The sequence below is a fragment of the Watersipora subatra genome, chromosome 8, assembly GCF_963576615.1.
Source record: "Watersipora subatra chromosome 8, tzWatSuba1.1, whole genome shotgun sequence".
NCBI lineage: Eukaryota > Metazoa > Bryozoa > Gymnolaemata > Cheilostomatida > Watersiporidae > Watersipora > Watersipora subatra.
Genome location: NC_088715.1, coordinates 30919341 through 30941205, shown reverse-complemented (window position 1 = coordinate 30941205; position 21865 = coordinate 30919341). Strand labels below are relative to the sequence as shown.

Sequence of the window (21865 nt, the reverse complement as noted above, 5' to 3'; positions counted from 1 at the left end):
GATGGTTTTCTAGTCATACTCACCTTTTCATAAAGTGATTGTAGACACTCTCTAGTTACAAAAGTTGTGAGATTCAGGCCATGTTCAAGAAGGAGCTCAACAAAATCTGGAAGATTCTGGAGAAGAGCCTCAGTAACTATTTTATGAAGGAATGTTTTTTCTTTCATGAACTGTCAAAATATAATCAGCGCCTTAATGCTAAAGTTTGCAAACTTAATGCAAAATGCAAACTTTACACAATTAAAATCAGTAAGTGTTATTACATATAAAGATAATGCTTTGATTATTTAGTACTGTCATTATAATCATCATTATTAGTGACAAAAACCACAGCAACAACAGCAACAACAACGGCAACAACAGAAAAATTATCATTACCATCCTTACAATAATCATTACCGCTAATTATCAAAAGACAAACCAGTAAAGGAAAGTGTAGCGGAAATATAACTGAAAAAAGTTACAAAAGCAAAAAAGAGACGATTGGTGTAAAATGACAAAAATAAGTAAAGAGAAAAACAGGTTTATCTAATTCAAAAAGCAACAAAGACCAAAGTTTTGCGGCAGGGAAAGAAGGAAAATGAGATAACAAGATCAAACAATGAAGTTAAAAAGATAAGGCAAGATAAGAAAAGCTTAGAGAAGAATGATAAAATTTACCAAGCCTTGTGTTAATGCACCAAACATATCACAACCTTGTGTTGCTACATTACTCCATGGACTTTTGTTGCTTCTGATTGTTTATTGATTGTTAAAACGATCAATTAGCAGAAGGCTGGATCAAAGGCACAAATTTTTAGTTTTGAGTATAAACAATTAAATTACTTGGCGATAGAGTCTGCCATGAACATCAAAGATCTCATCTCTGGCGTAGTCTGCTCGATTCCAGGATATAGCAAGCTTCATTTGAGCCTTCATCTTAGATATGTCAAGATTATCTTTATGATAAAGGGCGGAAATGATGGCTCGATCCAATCCGATTTCATCTGAGTCAATTCCTAACTGGTTCAAGTCGAACACTGATATCTACATAAAGTGCAACTATAAATGAGTGCAGACAAACTAAAAACAAACAATTTTGAAGGTCCAAAATGTTTCTGTTCAGCTACAAGCCAAAGCACAAAAATCGTCCATTTATAATGAACTCCAAGTTATAATTTTTTAGATTTTAACAAATTTTGATTTATACCAAAACTTAGTAAAAACAGCTATAAACAGGTTTTATCATTATATTTTTATTAAAAAAAGTTTTAACAAACCAAAGTGTATATAGCTATTACATTAAATTGTATGATTAAACTAAACTGATACATCATATGGTTCAAATGGCATCACAGAGAACGCATATGAATGATCGGTACTATTATTAATGATAGTGATAGTAATTTCCCTTGCCAATTTTGCAGGATCTGCAATGCATGCCTTTCAATAAAACTGTCAGATTATTGCGTAATTGTTTGCACGTTTGCAACTCAATCATTTGATATCATCATAGCGATGTTAACCTTGCTTTTAAATTTTTTTCTAAAAGTAATAACGTAAAAAATTAAAACTATTTTAATAATGCTAATCTGAGAATCAACCCAAACTAAAGGAAAGCAATGTTTGTAAGCTTTTTGTATGTCAAAAGTCATCCGTGTATATTCCTTTGCTACTAAAATATATAAATATATATCTAAAATATCTAGAGTGATTCAATTTTAATGCTTAATTTGCTTTTTATAGTACCTTTAACAGAATTCAACTATTCTTGTCCAAGTTCTACTTGAATAATTTTTCCTCTCTAATCTGGAATAATTAAAATAAACATACATATTTGTGATAGCTTGCAATGATTCTGAGCGAGTTTATGACAGCATCACTTGGATCCTTTCCCATGACCCTCTGATATATTTCTGTCAGCTTGCCATTTGCTATGCTGAAACATCAACACGTTAGAGAGAAATGAAACTCATTTAGTACAGCAGCTGATATCTACTGAACTTATTCCTTTATTTTATAGTAGAAAGCAGTAATTTAGTTGAAATACCTATTAAAGATGAAATTAGTCAAAATGTAGTTTGTTATTAAAAAGCATTGATATTTTCTTTGTCATTATTTATCAATGAAAGTTATATCTATTAAAAGTGGTCTGACTGCCAAGAAGCTTAAAGAGTAAAATTAAAAAGCTTGACTGCGGTTAAAACGCTCTGAGAGTTCTAACCACAATGAAGGTTTGGTAATGTTAGCTTCATCTTGCATTTTTTTGGCAGTCAGATGACATCAAGCATGAAAGAAGTCTTAAATGAGAGAAAATACCAAATTTTTCTGATAAAACAACCTAAAATCTTTTGAAGGTCATCTTCCAAATTCAAGTGTGAATAGTTCATTCAATGAGCCCAGTTTTTAGTATTTTTCTCAGTGTAGGATAGCAATTGATTTGATATATCATCACAGTGTCAGCAATTGATGTTTAGGGAACTTTACAGAGTTGCATTTGTCTGGCCTTGACATAGTGCCTTCAGCTGCACCACTATTTCAGCAGCTCTTCCTGACCCAGCGACAGCGAGGAGAGGTATTTGCGCAGGTAAACTTTCTGAACAACCTTCTAGGGAACCATCACCTCCATTTACCAGAAGAGTGACCATTGGAATGTGTACAGCGTCTCCCTCACCTAGGTCAAGGTCACATGACATTGGTAGATGACTCATTGCTACAATTATTTTTTCATAGTAAAAATAGACCTCTTTTAACGTATGCTACGCTAATCATTAATGTATCTGTACTTGTTATTTCGATAGTAAACCTGACATACCGATCTAGCTGTAAATAAAGCTTAGATTCCGATCTGTCTGTTAAAAGTGAAAAAGTGAAAAACATGAGCAGAGCTACTTTACAGCTTTTGAGCGAGTGGTGACTATATATATCAATCTTTAATATTCAGCTCCAACACTTTTCTTTGCTAACCTGGTTACTGCAAACCTTCTTATTGCGGTAACCGACCAATGGCCAGCTCGCCATTAGCTGGTTGCCGCCATTGGAAAAGCTTACTGCCATAGATAAAACTTACTGCTATTGGAAAAGCTTACCGCCAATGGCTATGTTTCCGGATTTTTGGAAACAGCAAACTACATGACTGCTTTCTACTATTTCCGTAGCAGCTCTGTTGACTTTAAAATATTTTCTAAGTGTCTAGAAAATAGAAGTTTGGAACTGTGCTATTGTACTTTGATTAAAGATTATTAGTTTATTTTACCTGTTTGCTTTAATTATATTTAATGTAACATAACATATTATATAATATAATATATTTAATAAACCATGTAATATTTATTTATACTTTGGGCTTTAACTTAAAATAAAGTAATCAGTCTTTTGTGTAAGTTTTTTTTAACCAAGCAATGAGTTAAGGTTATATTTCCTCAAACCTTGTATTAATTTATTAGCAATTTGTGTATACACTTGACTCAAATATCTAATAACATCTATATATATATATATATTTCTCAAAGTCCATGTGTCCGTGTGTTCATCAGAAACCCGACTATAGATCTTAAAATCTTGGAATAAATATTCCATACCGAAGAGGATTTGATCTCGGACTAAGCAATTCACAAGTCTTATGCCTAGCCCACTGGACTATAGAAGTTGAATTGCTAACCTGCCAATATAAGTCATTATATCAGAGCAATACCTAACTGCTTTACGTATGACACGGGTCATAGCATAATGTCACGATAAGCTGTTTGCTCACATTATGAAACTGCCCAAGAGCATAACTCTCACTACTTCTCATTGTTTATAAGACAAAAAACTTTTCTCATGATATGTAGTTTGAAAGTTAGAATAGCAAATGTTGTAATATGTTAAATAAAAATCAATTTTCTGTACAAATACTCTTCTATTACACAGGCAACGCCGAGTGGCACTGCTAGTATAATTATAAAAGGTTAAAAAATATTCTAGCAACATGCCAATTCAGCTCAATATTTCATTTGTCACTAAATAAAAATTCAAGGCAAAAAGAAGTTTTTGCATCAATTAACTCTAACTATAATTCTTTCACTCTCAAATATAATTAATTTCAGCTATTCTTTCAAACACTTAGAAACTAATGAGAACGGTGTAACAAAGTGGTAGCATTTCAAGTAAATTGTTATATAATATGAAATATTTATTGGGTTAAGACACAGGACGGATGAGTATGTGTCCAAAGCTGCTGAGTCCAGAGAATGTGGCCTGTTTAGCGGTCTCGCCTTGGTGCTGACTACGATTCGCTAAGAAAATTGATTGACTAAGAAAATAACTGCTCTTCTGCTATACTCAATGCAACTTCATTCGTTTTTAGATTTATTTTTTTTGAAAGTTTTTAGAAACTAGAAGTTCAGAAGTATGCTAATGCACTTTGATTAAATATTATCAATTTATGTAGCCTGTTTGCATAGTTTAATAAACAAATGTAATATGTATTTAGACTTTAAAGCTTGACCTAAGTTGAAGAAATTAGTCTATTTTGTAAGTTTTTCTAACAGACAACAAGTTATGGTTCTTTCTCTTCAAAAATCTCATTGATTTATTTGCTATTAGTGTAAAAATTTAATTTACAAATATCATTACATTGATTGTAAAAAATAAAAAAATATTCTACTATTGTATTAATTCAGCTCAATATCTTATTTGTCATCAACAAAACATTGCATGCAAAATAAGTTTTTGCTTCACTTAACTTCAACTATAAATCTTTCAGAAATATAATTAATATAAATTACTTGTACACTTTAAGATACTTAAAAATCAAATCACTTTTTGCAAAACCAGTATTCGCATTTCGAGTCAGTTGTTATTTAATGCAAATTAATTTTAGGGTTAAAATGGGCGAAAGGTAATTTAATTTCTCAAATTTTCTTGATTTCTCAATATTTCAGATGGTGGTTTGTGAAAGTTTCATATATGAAAGATCCTGATACTATGCTATTATCTCTGTTATTTGAGATAACTTAGCAGCAGCACATACAATAGACAGCAATTTATTAGTTTTGTATTAGAGTATGTTTCACAACACTCAAACGACTAGCTTAAAATTCTAAGAGATTTTGCGTCTTTACACCCTCACTTGAACTGGAACCAGAGCTGGCAAGTACATGAGAAGTTAAAGATTTCTCAAAATTCTGTCCCCATTTGCTTTCTCCACCAAATGTGTTTCTTGATCCATTATCTACCAGAATAAAGTGAGAGTGGTTTGGATCTAGCGGCTCGGTTCTCTTTACATTCGCACTGTTTGCATTTTCTTGTGACCGCTGGTTTCCAACAACTTCTGTAATTGGGTAAACGGCAGGAAAGCTTCCTTCTCCCTATGAAAGGATAGGTCTTTAATATTTTTCAAGACTGACCTGCACACCAGATAAAATTCTAAGCTTGTGTTAAAATATGGTAAAACTGTAAAAGTTAAACTATTATTTGGCTCTAAAAACTAGAAAATAAGGATATATTTAATTTATTATTCTTCATGTTGGTTCGAGTGACAAAAGATTATTAATCATTCTATGAGGAACGCATTTCTGAGTGAAACTAACTTGGGTTTTTAGTAGCTATTGTTTCAAAAGCTTAGACCACTGCTGTCACATATTTATGAAAACAAGGACTTACTAAAGGTTACTTCACTTCTATAGTGGTGAAAATCTATCGTGAATTTAATAATCAAAGGACAAATTTAAGAGCTTCTTTTTTTGACCACCAGTTAGATGATCATCTGAATACACTGAACAAGTTAGTTAACATAAGGATTCCAAAAATTATACAACAAACCATCTTTTCTGTACTGTTACGGCTAAATTGGCTGATGGATTTGTGTGTCTAAAAAGACTGCGCAAAAAATGGAAACCTTTTTAAAAAAGTAATTTCTGTGACAATATAATTTTTATACCTCACCCTGTGTAAAGTTGAGCAATAAATATTGAATATCATGTACACCAGGTATATGTTTTGCTAATGTTAGTAATTTATTTTGAGAGGATCATGGTGTAATGTTTTCTTTTTGCAAGACCAGTGAAGGTGATGGATAATGAGAAAAAATGAGAGGCCAACACATCAATTATATTGATTCACTATAGATGTAGCGGCTTTCTAATAGTGAACATCAGTGTTAAACTCTTATGACAAGACTGTACATTGCTATATTGTCAATAAGACAGCTGAGTTTTTCAGACTATAGTACGGATTGTTAAAAGTTAAATATTTTTTCAAAACTGAAAAAACTGTTGATAATTGGTTAGAATACATTTTTTCTCAGTTTGCAAATCAATTAATGTGTTTTAGCTATCCCTTTACATTCACTAAAGTTATGTATTAATATTTCATACCGTGCTGCTTTCAAGCCTTTGCCGCTCTGCTACAGAGCCCCAGGCAGCAATGCCAAGTAGTACTATGTTATTCATAGAAGATGAGCCTGTGGCATCTAAATGATCCTTAACTGCAGAACCAACCATCTCATAAACACCATTGTTTGATCCAGGTGTCAATATCCAGGCACCTGAGAAAAAACATAATAGTATGAAGTGTCAGGAAATGTTTTAAGTACGTTTAATTCACATTTATTACAGCCCTTGATAGTTTAAATTGACAAAGCTCTTTTAACCAAATAAAGTCAAAATTAGTTTACCTAAAAACTAGTAAAACCAAGTAAGTTGTTTTATTTTAACACAATTGTAATAATAAATCAAGGCATCTACTTGTAGAACCTTTCACACTAGCAAATCAGATTAAACACTGAGCTAAATAAAGTTCTTTGTATGCTGCTTTGAAGCTAAATAAAAAACATTTGTTCACTGTCATCTTAAAAATTTAAAATTTACTAATTATAAAACAATCTAATAATAAAGTAATTTTGTCAGCGATCAATTGATTGGTCCTTCTGAATGGGGTGTCTCTTCAACTAAGTAATGCAAAACAGCTTTTTGATAGTAGAGCTGGCATTCTCAAAACAAGTGTTTAGAACTTGCTCATGTTTTCCAAAGTCATTATTTATAGCCAAAATTGTAAAAGTTGAGCTGTTTCGGTAATTTTTATTTAGTGCGGTATCTTCTATAGATTTAAAGGTAATATAATGCTACAAAAACAGAACTAAGAGAGACCAGGCATGACCTCTAGTAAAACATAATCATTTATTCTCTTATTTAGTTCGACGAAACCAAAAGCAATACATCCTGAGAAAGAGATATTAAACAACTCTAATTTTCTAGGTTCATCATTTTACTGAGAATGCTGCATAGCCTGCTTTAAGTTTCAACATGTCCCGTACTAACCTGTAGTTGTTGTGAGGTCAAGAAGACCCTGTTTAAACATGGTACTGGCTCTACTTTTGTCAAATTGGAACCTCTTTGCTCCACCCACAATTGAAACAACTAACTTTGGTTCAGGCAGTTGCCAGTGGTCCAGCAGAAGTTTAAATAGATCATATTGCTCGTCATCATCATTCAATCGAATATACTTTAAGCAAAGTTTAAGAAAGTGTGAATACATGACTACTCAACAACAGTAAAACAATACTAGAGCTTTAAGTAGAGGAATTACTATATATTGTGTACTCAGATACTAATGATCACTTAGCATAACATGAAGAAGAGTGATGGGAGAAGTTACTGACAAGCTAAAGCCTGGTTCCCATATATGCTGCAAGCATCAGCGATGGCACCACACAGTTTTCAGCTGTGAAATGCAAACCTTCGCGCTGAGATCACGAGCAGCTGCCGGCAATCAAAGCAAAAGTTCAGCGCTGTTCAACTTTTGTGAAGAACTCCAGACAAAACCAAAATGCACTGTATAGGTGAATGTCAGCACTTTTGAGACGGCAAGCTAGCGGCCATTTTTACGCGATCACCAGCAGTGCAGCTTTATGTTAAGTGTTTTTTGCAAGAGATTACTGCCTGGGTCCAACTGCTTTATGAGAATGAGGCTTTAGATGCTATCTTGGTTTACCATCCTTTGGTCATATTAAACTTTCAACATTTTCGAGCCTCTTAAATTAAAATAACCAAAAAGTCAAATCGAAGTTGAAGTGCTTAAAACTGGTCTGGTTTGGTAGTATTGTGAAGCTTCCTTTGCAAAACGACAGTGTTAAATCTAATGAGAACCTTTCGCTTAAACGACATTAGCGTTTTATATAACACTAATTGGCTCGTGCAGAATTTTTCAAGAGTGTCCCAACAAAAAATTCTGTTTTACCCATATTTGTAAAATTCTCCATTTGTATGGCTCATTTGCCAAATTTATTTGCTTAAAACTCATGAACTTAAATTTGGAAACTTTTTTAGATATTTTAGTTCAAAAAATATTTGATTTTACTGTATCTCTATGGTGCCATAGCCAATTCCCGTCAATATTTTACAAAGACTATAACTCTTTGTGTTTATTTACATGACTTGAAAATCTTTGCCATAATAAAAGCTGTTTTTGTTGGTTTATCCAATTTAAGCCCTGCTAGAAGCGTTAGGGGAAATCACCAAAATCACTTTCAAATAAAACACAGATATTTCGCTTTGAGTCAGACACGCTGCCAGCTGCGCCTCTCGACCAGCATGTCAAATCAGAGCATAATTTCACATATGGTTATTGCAGCTGACAATCTCTAACAGCAGTTAAAACTACCAGCATTCTAGTGTTAACAAAACTGTTTAATATGTAAAAAGTAATCAAAAACATTACTGGAACCCTAATATATAATTTCATTTGGTAATGCTAATGTGACAAATGTTCTGTGAATTAACCTTTTATGAAAACTATGTAAGGTACTTTTGAGTTTGATACAATTTTTAAAGGAACTTGAGTCTTGCACGATATTATAGATAGACAAACAAAAGGTCTTTCTTAGACACCTACTGGTGGTTCGTAGGTTGTTTTGGCATCTTTGTTGAAGTTGATCCGACCAAACGCTCGTGTTTTCACTAGTTTATGAGGAATTGAAGCTATGTCTGTTATAACATCTTCATGGCTCTGAGTAATCTCTCTAAAATGAGTATATGATAAAGAGTTTGTGTATACTTCACTGCACCAATTGAAATCAAATAAACTGAAAACATAAATTGTTGACTTTAAACTTTGTCATCTTTTGTGAACGCTGGATTTAACATAACCATCTTTTAGTCTCAATTCAACTGTAATAGATTTCAAAAATCTTATCATTAATAAGTCGTTGAAAAAGTTGAGCTAAATCTACCTAAAATAAAATGTGTTTTTAGACTTCAATAGTAGTTAATGAAAACTACTGATATATGATAACAGCTCCATTTTTATATACAGTAGATCAATTTTTTTGGTAATTGTAAAATAATCTATCTTTTCTGCTTTAATTGAGTTTAAATGAAATCGATTTTGGAAACATATTATTTAAAAAAATTGCATATATAGCTCTATTTACTCTCTTGTTTACATTATTTTTTTCAAAATTATGATTTATATATATATATATATATATCTGAAAGTGAGTGTCTATCATTGTTTGTCATTCTAGTTATAGTGATAAATTTTACTAGCAAAATCTACTTTGCAGCGGGTTCAGTCTTGCAGCATTCAGTTATGGAGGTGACCAGCTTATCAATTCGACTTGCAGTCAACAAAGCATAATGATCGATAATAGTGAAAATTTTCAGTACACCGGTAAAAATTTCATACCGATTGCATCACACGTAGCGAGCCAGTAAACTGGCAACCTGCTAGTGTCACATATCAAGGCCTTACTAGGTGAATTCCTAGCATGGAACAAGCAATAAGATCAGCTTATTGCCAGTTGATGACAGTGCAATGGTAAGGTAGTAGGTATAACGCAAAGGATGTAATGTCTATGAGCTGTTTTTATTAATCCTGAAACAGAAGACAGCTAGTGTATTATATACATGAAAACCTTGTAACTTAAAGTTTTTTTTTAAACTATATGTCTGACTGAAGATTATACATGTATTACAAAGTTTGATGAAGTTAGAAACACACAAAATCTGTTGAGAGTTTTCTTTTAATATTATGCAAGAAAGCTTGGAAGTAGCTTGAAGTCAAAAAGGTGTATGAAGGTATGTAGGTGTCAAAGGTTTAAAGACACAAAAGTTTATTTGAGAACACTCTTCTAACAATATTATGCTAGAAAACTTGAAAGTAGCTTGAAGTAAATAGTGTTTGAAAGCTCTAGACAGCATACTTGCTGTGTTTTGCAGCGCCCGGCCTATGTGTGCAACCAGTTAAGGTTCTAGTCCAAAAAAAGACAGCTGTTGATAGTATAAAATACAAATGATATTAAATGATTTCTACCAAATATAAAGCAAAAATTAGTATTCCCAGCTACCAAGAATTACACCAAGGTAAAATGTGTATGCTTGACGACATATAATTCAAGTCTTCAACTGCTTAAATACAGAAGTAGTTCAAAGATGGGCGCGCGAGTTGACACTCTTGCTGAAGTTATCCTTAAGGCTCATCTCACAAATGAATTAAAATTGATCGAATCTCCGGTATATTTTACTCACGCTTCAATTAAATTGGTTCGCCACATCCAACCAGTATGAATGGAATAGAACAGCCTTTTTCTTGTAACCATTGACAAAATGACTCAATTCTCTAAGCTCAATAAGCAAAACGATTAGAGTCAAAATGCACCAGTCCTTCTCTTTAGTATTACTACTTCTATGTGTTGATGAAAATTCTATTACAGACAGTGGTATCCTAGGTAACAGACAGTGGTATCCTAGGTAACAGACAGTGGTATCCTAGGTAACAGACAGTGGTATCCTAGGTAACAGACAGTGGTATCCTAGGTAACAGACAGTGGTATCCTAGGCAACAGACAGTGGTATCCTAGGCAACAGACAGTGGTATCCTAGGTAACTCAATCTGTTGGTTCATGTGTGGAGATGTGCAAAGATGTAAGCACATGTTTCACAATACCTCTATACCGATGTGTATATTTTGTTGAACGGTAATCTGGACTACGCATTAATGAATTACAGCTCTATGGTTTGCCTACACACTGAAAATAAGCACAAAAATGTCATTATATTTTGATACAACTACGATGTAAAATTAATTTTGTAATGCATAGAGAAAACGCTATTCATCCAAATCTATGTGCATTCATTTTTATATTCATATTGTCATGCTTCCATTTATTTTGTCTTTATCATTATTAAATACTTGCCTTAACTATTTCCCTACTGAAACCCTTTATAACAGCTGTTCATAGTACCTAAACAAAAACATTAAATACTGAACACTGAATTAATAGATCTATCCAAAAACCTTGCAGAAACAATTTTAATATGTTGAGATATATATTATTTATTTCCAAACAACTATGAACCAGTTATTTTTTTTGTTACTCATAAATTATAAATCATAAAAGCATAAAATCGTGGTTTACAATTTTTTTAATTTCTTTTTTAGAATGACTAAACAATATTGGAAACAACAACCTACACATATTTCTTTTAGTGAAATTTTTTAACTGACTGTAGTTTGAAATTATATGGCACAAACTTCACTTTTACAAAAACACTGAGCATTTGGCATCAAAAAAATCTGCATACCTAATTCTAATTGAACATGAAAATGAAATTTTTGTGAAAAATAGATAATTTATTCCAAAACAACCAATAGACTGAACTAATCTGTGTAGCTAAGTTAGTAATTGGGGTTTATTTGTTTTAGTTTAATATGATTTAATGCGTTGAGTCAAATATAGGTAAGAATTACTAGAGAGTTGATTTTAGTCTACATGTATTTAAAAGAGTTTCATTGAACTAATTCATTAAAGTAAGGATAGCTAGATAATTGGGTTTTAAGTTGTGATGTTTAGCAGTGAATTGGGAATTAAATGCATTTTTACATTCATACCTATGATACAAAATATTTTGGAAATGTAATTTTACTTTTGTCAACAGAGTTGAAGTCAACCGAGTCACTTTTTCAAGCATCATAAAGATCTTTAGAGCACCATTGAGTAAATTGAGCATCATATTGCGCAATCTGTATTGATTTGAATTAAACTGCTAAATCAACAATGGGAGTTATCTTGATGCCTTCTAATATCAACCAGATAATGCGTTACATAGTTTGAACACAAACTGCAACCTCTATCTCAAAATCGATTGAAAATTTTTGTCATGTTATAAAAAAACAGCACATTTGAAAAGCAGTTCAAGGATGTGGTCGCTTGAATAAAAAGCACCGGTGATGCAATTACATATACAGAACATAGTAGACCCTCATTAATGGAAAACTAAATTTTTTTTACAACACTAATGCTCAATGGAAAACTTGCCAGAAGCCAAAAAACTATTTACTAAACTTTTGGAGTTTTGTTTTGATTTCAATTACTGTATGTAAACCAAACAACTTTAAAACTATTTTTTGGGACAATCATGTAAGCTGAGTTATTATGGACGACCCAAACCAACCGAGTCCAAAGCCAAACAATGACATGGCCAACTAGCCAGCTGCAACACCAACCGATTAACAGGAAAGCAGCTTGGCCCAGCCAGACCAAATTAGCCACTGCCGGCCCAGCTGGGCATAGCAAAATATAGAATAACCAGGCCAAGAAAACAACAAGCCAGCTACAGAGGTGTTAAAAAAGCAGTCAGCTATCGATTAGGCACTAAGAAGGCCAGCTGGCTCTGAAAAATGAAGGTGGAGCTTTTCCCATAAGGAGGCCCCAGGTGCCAAGAAAACAGTGCAATGAAGGAAAGCCTCAGTTGATGCAGTTATATGTACGTGCCAATTATTGGCTGTGTCTCATATGTTTATAAGTATATACTTTATAGTCAAAAAACGGCTGATTCTAATATTGGGTTTTTATGCTTTACATTTATTATGGAATGCTTATCATAGAAACAGTAAAATCCGAACCGATTCGAGAGAATTTTGCTTTTCAAAGTTTGTGCAAAGGTATTAGCAGTGAGACTACTATTCAGCATCACAAAAATGCTCAATACGGATTCGAGTCAATCTAGTGAAGCTCTCCCAGGTAAAGATATAAAATTCAACAAATTTTATCACACTACCATGTGAATATAATCTAACTAGTATTGGCAATGATAGAGTATTGGCAAAGATGATGGTTCATTCGATGATGATGAGGCAATTACTCATTATTTATTTTATAATGAGCTGTGGTAGCAACATTCTGTAATATTTTTTGTTGTTTTGACCAAATTATTTATGTTGTTAATATCACACTTTTATCTTGTCTGCAAGTGTAGGCTTTTTTCTCTTCATTGCAATATATAATTCAATATCGTGAAAGGGACTGTCGTTCATGCGACCTATTAATGGTTCTATCAATAGAATTCTTGATTTCAAGGTTAGTATTCAAGTGGTATTGTAACCAAAATTATGCTTCATGTTTGAGTAGAATATATGTACATATATGTTATACCGTATAAAAGATCGACTAATTGCAATTTCACTTACATATTAAAGTACTCAGCTCAACATAATAAGCATTAATGATGGATATATGTATAGTAAAGTATTATATATACATGGTCTGAGTAATACCTGTTTAACTAGCAGTAAAATATGTTGTTGGTATGTATTATAGAAAGGAGCAATGAAAAAACAAAAAATACACATTAGACATCATGGCCGAGTTAGTGCAACAAGGGAACTAAAAAGTTATACAGAACATGAACTAAAAAGCGACCATGACCTGAGTGCGGTTCTACTTCAACAATTTCTGTTTTGAGGAGCACGTTGTTCCTCTGGGGAAAATACTGTAGATAAAGTGTAATTCTGAATCGTTGAAACTGTAGATTGTGAATTTGTTGGCTGTAGTCAACTCCGAATTGATTCGAAGCATAGAAACTATGTGTGAGTGGAGCAAAAAACATTCATGACTGATCCTTCCTATTATGGAAACTTTGTACACGTACATTTATAGGACTTTAAGAAATGAACAAAAATACACACAGATGCATGTACATGATATTTTTACAGTTATTTTCCCTTGAGCATTGTACCTTCAATCAAATTTCATATTAGCCCATTATACTTATATTTTCTACCATTTAACTTTTGACCCTGCTAGCAATATCAAACAAAATTGTACAGCTGCTTGGTTTACATAATTGAAATCAGAACAAAATCAGGAATAATGTAATATACATGTACATGTATAATTTATTACAGTTGACTAAATTCACAGTGAATGGCAATGTTATCAAGGAGAATTTTAGTTGTCCGTCAAAGGGGTCGAGTTTATTTTGCACACCAGTGTAATACCATATCGTGCAATGGTAAAACACAGTAGAAATTTATTTTAAAGTTTCTTGGCAATTATAACCAAGGCTTTCAACGCTTACTTTTGATGGAAGTTCCTTTTAATGTAGTTTTTCTCATTTGCAATAGCTTGGGCAACACTCAGGTTTTGCTGCCTGCCTTCCTTTTTTATTCCGCGGCTTCTAGTCTCATTTTGTCTTCCTAAAATAGTGTAAAAGTTTCTAAAAGCACCCAGATAAAGGTATACATAGTCATGCTTACAGTTTAGCAAAAAATCTGCTAATTTTAGTTAGTTGATTTGCTGTGATTTATAAATTGAGTAATATTATTTTACTTAGCTACAACCCGATGGAGTTTTTTATCTAAAGTACAGTAAAAAGCGACTCAATCTAGTGTCTTATCAAAAATGTTGTAATAATAGTGTCAAATACATGCTGGCAATTAAATCTTTTTTGGCTTTTCAGCTCCAGACGATCAAATGTGTCTGTCATGAATTTCAAAAACTTTTCAGCTATAAAGTGTCTGACGGGATTATAAACCAGTACCCTCGCAGTACAGCAAGTCGTGTGAGATTATCATATGTAATAATTATCTGCACAAGTATTCCACAATATAGCAATGCTGTGGAGCAGTGCAAATGGTTGCCTGAGTAGTTGGGAAGCTGAATACATTACTTCAATTCCTGCGTGGTGCAATCATTTTTCCTAACTTGGCTTTTGATGGCTGACCAGAAACCGATCTTACTATAGTAAATATTAGTTTTTAGCTGGCCTTTCCTGTAGACAGAATTTTGTTTAACAAATAATGGGTAAATATTTTTATAACCCTTTAACTGTGCGTTATTACCTGGTTCAGAAAACTTATGCAAAAGTTTGAATGGCTGAGCGTTTATCACAGACAATAGTGATCAAAGCATTTATGGCACAAAAGCGTTCACTGCACGAAAAGTTGCTGATCATTAACTCCAGTTACGTTATTAACTGCTAGGATAAAAGTAATCTGTTTTGTGGATGTTGGCAGAAAAAACTTAAAGGCAGATGCCAGGCCTGACCTTTGTTGAAATAGAAAAACCTACTCGTCATTCATAAGTGGTCGCTGTTTCTCGAAGATTTTCTTAAGATTTTTAAAAACTGTAAACATTGTTCATGACAAAAGTTGGTCCAGCAGCATTACAATCTCAAATAATAATCGCGAGGGAGGAGTTCATCAAACCAACTTTTTGTGTCGAAAAGTCTCATCAATTCAATATTGTTTGGGACAAACTCAAAATTGCTTGCTTAGCACCTGATGCCGATGAACAGCAGTGATGGCTAATAGACTCGACCCTTGCACAAACAATGATTTGATCATAGCAGATGATTCTCTTTTAGAAGTTCAACCATATTATTAGTATATAATGAAGTGAAATCTCAGTATCCACATACATTTAGCACCTGATCAAAGTTAAATTCTATTTTCCGAAAACACGCCTTGTGTCAAAATAGAGCAGCATTAACTTATTTTAAATAAGTTGAACAATTGGAATCAACTTTTCTACTTCAAAGGTTCAGTGCCTAATTACTCAGTGCATATCCTGTTTCGATGGGCCGATCATTCCACAAGTTGGTAATTATCCACAATATGAAAGCAGCAAAAATCTGCAAGCCAAGTGAGTTATGGCAGTCTCAATCTTTTATCTAACCCTTTTGCAAAATATGTACATGTATATGGCCTTTGGTAAATAATGTGTAAGAAATATTTGGACAAGCAAACGTTCCATTTTAAACGTTTTCCAGCTTTGAAGCATTTATATTCTTATTTAAGCCGTTTTGAGTGTGCCACTATGTCCTTTAGCATAGACATCCTTACCTATTTAAAAGTGTGTTAATTTTCAACACGCAACTCAACAGTAACTCGATGGACACACAATTCCTAATCTGCATTATCTGAACACTTCAATCAGGGCGTAGAAGATTTTTACAGTACTAGTGCGTGTTTTAGTATTGGGTAAACATCTTATGTGAAAAAACAAAGGGGCAAATGTTTGAGCGCACTGCTGATATTGTTTGTTTAGCATGAGTCACATGCATGGAATATTGACTTTTATGGTGCTCATAGTCTATTGAAAGGCTACTTGTGGACCTTTAGGGCCCACAAAGCCTTTCCTTTAGAGAAAATTATAGATCCTATTGGAAAACCACTGTTTCCTGTTACAATAAAATTTAGTCGGCTCGCTGAAAACATAGAAACCCAAACTGATGTTGTTTGCGTGTTTGCACTGAAGTTCCATCCATCTACATGTAGTACCGTCTAATAGTACTTCCAACTACTATTAGACGGTACTACATGTCTTACTATATTCAATTCTACCATCCAACTAAAGCTTTCCAGTATCCATGAATGTATATACTCCTGAGTCCTGACTATAGGGCTCGTTAGCTATAGTTAGGCAATAGTATATTTTTAACTTTGTTAGAGAGATAGAATAATAAATGTTGTTGCTTCTTCACTCATCATTCCCACTTTCTTTCATTCTCACAACCCTTAACTTCGGAGTCCCTGGTTGATTGCAAGGAAGGTGCATTAGTTTATAATCATTTTCAACACAACACGTAGTATCTACGTAACAATGACATCACAAGAAATCAGCGAGTCAAACCGGATACTAACTCAATTGGAAACAGCGGTTTTCCAATAGGATCTATAATTTTCCATGGCCCACAGCATAGCAGCTGAATTTCTAATAGCAGTTTAAACTATAACAATGGTTGCTACTAAGTTATTAAACACACTAGTGAACTGACAATCCGCTGCGCTGAAGAGATTGTCAGCTTTAATAACACTATGCACAAATATTCTCACACGTGCCATGGTGGTCAATTACTGTAGAAGGTAGAGTTTTGCTGAGCCAAATTAAACGTAAATAATAGGAATCCTGTTGCCAATTTGCTTCTGAACCTGCAAGTGTGGCTTAAACAGACCGATGGACTTTTTTTCTAATAAAGATGTCTGACCAGAGCATCTAAAGACCCACTTTGAAATTTTTTTCCTATCTGAAAGGCATTTTGATTGTCACAAAATCTGAATGCAACAAATTTTAATTATTTTCCTTAAAGATTGATTATATTTGGCTAAAAGTTAAAAAGCCAACTGGTTATAGATGATATTGTCAAACAAAAAATGCTTACCATTGGATACCTGAGCATTGCTTGAAGGCCTGCAATGTGTTCTTTCTTGAGAGAAATGAGAGGAAGGAGCGACACTCATGGCGACTTCTGTTAACATATAAAGAGCAATAAAGTGTAGCTTAATACTAACCATAAAGTAGTACAGCAATTATCCGTAAACAACATTTGTTCATTCTAATCCTCCATACCATCATGATCCCGTTACCATGCTGTCATGATAAAGCACTCTTAGTAAGAACTCCATAGCTTAAACCTGTCTATATATATACATGTATATATATATATATATATATATATATATATATATAGAATAATTTAAAAGAAGATAAAAATTTTGACTATTATATTTACACTACTAATAGTTTCGTGTTAAAAACCTATATATTAGTATATATATATATATATATATATATATATATATATATATATATATATATATATATATATATATATATATATATATATATATATATACATGTATATATAAATTGGAAAGTCAAATAGTTTACTTATCTTTCAGCTACTGTCAGTTTCCTGCTGGCGCATTCTTCAGGCTGTAAGCTTCAAGCTTCAAGAGTTGAAGCTTACAGCCTGAAGAATGCGCGAGCAGGAAACTGACAGTAGCTGAAAGATAAGTAAACTATTTGACTTTCCAATTTATACTGCTCCATCCTATGTTGAGCACTCTGATTTTAGTTTCAAGTAGGATACATTTCAATATATATATATATATATATATATATATATATATATATATATATATATATATATATATATGTCTCTATATATCTGTCTCTATACACGGTCTATATACCTGTCCCTCTACATTGTCTATATATCTGTCTATAAATATTGGCTATAGATCTGTCTCTATATATTGTCTATATATCTGTCTCTATATATTGTCTATATATCTGTCTCTATATACTGTCTTTATATCTGTCTCTATATATTGTCTATATATCTGTCTCTATATACTGTCTATATATCTGACTCTATATATTGTCTATATATCTGTCTCTATATATTGGCTATATATCTGTCTCTATATACTGTCTATATATCTGTCTCTATATGTTGGCTATATAAAATCCTTTCAACTAGCTATCAATTTATTCAATTACTCAAATAATAGAAGGTGTAGCACATTACCTTGTGAATTCTACGCATTTGATGTCAATTTCCATTTCACCTGGCAGCATGCGCATTGTACGCAGCGCATATGTGTAGAGATGAATAAAACCCTTTTACTAGTAGCCATTGCTTACTTATGGAAACCTGATCCTGACGATAAAGTAAAATTCATTCAAAGAGCATTTTATATAGCTATTGATTTTGAAAGATGGCTAACTGACGCTGTTTGTTTAGTTTGCTATAGTTCATTGACATTGACAAAATAATAGGGCTTAGCAACAGCTATTGAAATGGTATGTTAGCTAATACAGTCAACACCTTGACTAAGAACCGACTTTATTCTAAAGTGGTGATTACCATAACATAACATCACTTTGTACTATCCGACCTAAAGGCATATATATTTTTATTGTTACTAGAGCACCAAAAGTATTAAATTAAAATATACAAAGAAATTAGTTATGAGTATTTTTGATCTAGAGGTGTTTATGAAATCTATATGAATACAGTTTCATAGAGTGATTTTCAAGATAAGTCTTCTAAGTCGGAGCAACACTCCTAGAGCAATGAACTAATGTCTGAGTAAGGGTATTAAGCCATAATTTTCTACCAAAAAGCATTGCTAACAGCAAAATCTGAAAGCTTTCAATACTTTGTTGTGGTTGAACTTTAATCCATTTTGAACTTTTTAGTTTTGCTTGAAATTTTAGCAAAACTTTTTTATTTTAATTACATTGGCCTTTTGTCTGAAGAAAACTTTTTTATGGGAAACTAATTAAATTTACTTATTCTACTGGTACACTGTAAGTTGTGTTTCAACTCTTTAAGCACAACATTCTTCTTACAAATGTCAGAAGTTTCTGTGTTAAATTGTTTCAATTATAAAGCTATGATACTTTTAAGATATAGACAAAGTCAGACACCGCTTGGTTGAAACAGGAAGGAGATGACTTTTGTTAAACTTTTCCTATATTTTTCATAATTTCACCTTGTTTTATTAAACTAGCTAGAAAATTAACTAGAAAAAGATGATTCTAAAAACTGAGCAATTAGAGCTTTCTGCTATTCCCTATGTTCAACTTGACATCAAACAGTACTTCATCTTTCCACCTTTTGCATTTTGTGTTCATTTTACCATCTTTCATGGCAGTATTTTTTTAGCAAACTGTTTTATGCCTATTATCAGGCTAATGACAATGTAATATAATAAAACATTATGTAGAGAAATATAATCATAATAATACTAAAGCTGATAAAAGAATTAAACCTTTAAGTTCAACCCAATTGGCTGTGTCCAACAAATCTTATGAGTAGGTGGATGGTTTACAGCTAGCAAAAGTTTTTTGTTCATTTCACTACATGGCTTTTATAAAAATACTATTACTACAGTTATTGTAATAAAGTTTTTTCAGCGAGCTATGTTAGATTATTACAGTTAGATAAAAATACAGCTTGTCTGAATGTTCAACATTGAATGAGTGTCTTTCATAAGTCACACAAATATTCATGAGTCACTAGAATGCTCCTGAACAGAGGATGTGATTAACAGCAATATAAAAAAAGGGTTAAACAACTCTTAATAATACAACATTCCCCTTCAAGCTCTAAACCAGAATATAATGATAGTACTGACAACAAAGATAAAATATAAAAAAACTGAATGAGAGATATGTAAAAAAGGTTTGTTCACAAATGAATACAAACAAATAGAATACCATTGATTATTGTCTTTGCTATTTATGAACAGTTGCCTCAAACTTTATTGGAGACTTCCAATTCTCTGGGATCTGTGTAGAGGTGCATTTGGCTACATATTGCCAACATCTGATCTGTTTTCGAGCAATCTACCAGCTTTTGTCTCAACTATAACTTTCCTGGTAGTATCATCAGAGGCAGCAATCATCTTTCCATCCATCTGTTCATTTCTCACCTACACATCATATCCAGAGTGAACATGTGGTAGAGGTATTACTTTACAGTTACTATCATGGTTCTGCTTCATCATTGACTTATACTGTTCATTTGATGCAATGAATTGGGCATGATCTGGTTGTTTGTGCAGCAGATCCTCCGGGTGAGTTACCACAGAGGTTTTAAGTTTCCTTCCCATCAACAGCTTTGCAGGGAAGTACAGGCTAAACTGTGGTTAAGAACGGTAAGCCAACAGTGCCAGATATGGGTCCTCTTCTTTAAACAGGATTTTATTGATGATTTGCACTTTCCTCTATGATATTCTGGATTGCTGGTAACATGACGGAATCCATACTGGATGGTAAAGTCGACAAACTCTTTACCAGCATACTGTGGACCTTTATCAAACATTACTATCTCTGGAATTCCATGGCAAGAGACATAGACTTTAGATGCATGTTAACCTTTTGGACAAAAAGTCTCGTGCACCTAAGAGAGCTAATTCTAGATAGCGAGAGTAATAATCAATGACTAACAGGTAAGTCTGACCCTTAAATAGTAGAATATCAGTGCCAAGCAATTGCCAAGGTTTATCTGGAGTAGCGGTTGACCTGAGGGTTTCCCATTGTTTGTTGGAATTTACTCTAGAGTCATTACAGTCTTTTACCATCTGTTTAATGTCTTTGGACATTCCTGGCCACCACAGGCTGTTCTTAGCTTTTGATGGACATTTGGTAACTCCAAGATGTCACCCGTGAAGATCCTTCAACACTTGTTCTCTTTGGCTTCCAGGGATGCCTAATTGGGTACCAAGCATCAGAACTCTTTACTCATTGACAAGAAAGAATTTCTGCCAAAGTAGGGTTTTAGAAGTGTGTCTCCTGAGAAAAAGTAGACCGGCCACTCTCCTTCAGCAAATCTGATCAACTGGTAAATAGTGGTGTCGGCTCTCTGATCAACTTTCAGTTGCTCTAATCTGGAATCTAAGCCATTAGGAGATACAACTAAATCAATGAAATACTCAATTTCATCCACTCATGCTACATCAGAACTTTCTGGTTCTGCAAAGGTATATCGATAGATTGCATCTATCGTAATATGCATAGCTCCCTTAATATGTTTCTTCGTGTACTGAAATTTTTGTAGACGAAGCTTGAATCCCCGGAGTCTATGGTGGCAATCTATCAAGGAACATATCTCCAAACAATGATACTAAAGGTTGATGATAAGTCTATATTGTGATATTTTCCTTACCTAGGACATAGGGTGCAAACCTTTCTATAGCCCAGCAAATTCCCAAGCCGTCTTTCTTTATAGTTGTATATCTCTGTTCGAGCTGTCAGAGAACGACTTGCAGCAGCAATAAGCCTCCGAATTCCATCATTTTGAACTTTTCTGAGTGCAGAACCAATACTCAT

At 33.2% G+C, this 21865-nt stretch overlaps 1 protein-coding gene across 1 annotated transcript in view; it reads right to left on the bottom strand.

Moving 5' to 3' along the window:
* Window positions 1-21865, bottom strand: part of LOC137402453 (transient receptor potential cation channel subfamily M member-like 2) — a 32374-nt gene extending 10509 nt beyond the window's left edge. The window contains exons 1-9 of the mRNA XM_068088953.1: window positions 21722-21865; window positions 20359-20466; window positions 7281-7464; window positions 6339-6508; window positions 5093-5330; window positions 2467-2653; window positions 1813-1918; window positions 826-1026; window positions 24-170 (exon numbers count right to left, since the gene is read on the bottom strand). Coding sequence (XP_067945054.1) covers window positions 24-170; window positions 826-1026; window positions 1813-1918; window positions 2467-2653; window positions 5093-5330; window positions 6339-6508; window positions 7281-7464; window positions 20359-20466; window positions 21722-21865 — 1485 coding nt within the window. The remainder of the gene's footprint in view (window positions 1-23; window positions 171-825; window positions 1027-1812; window positions 1919-2466; window positions 2654-5092; window positions 5331-6338; window positions 6509-7280; window positions 7465-20358; window positions 20467-21721) is intronic.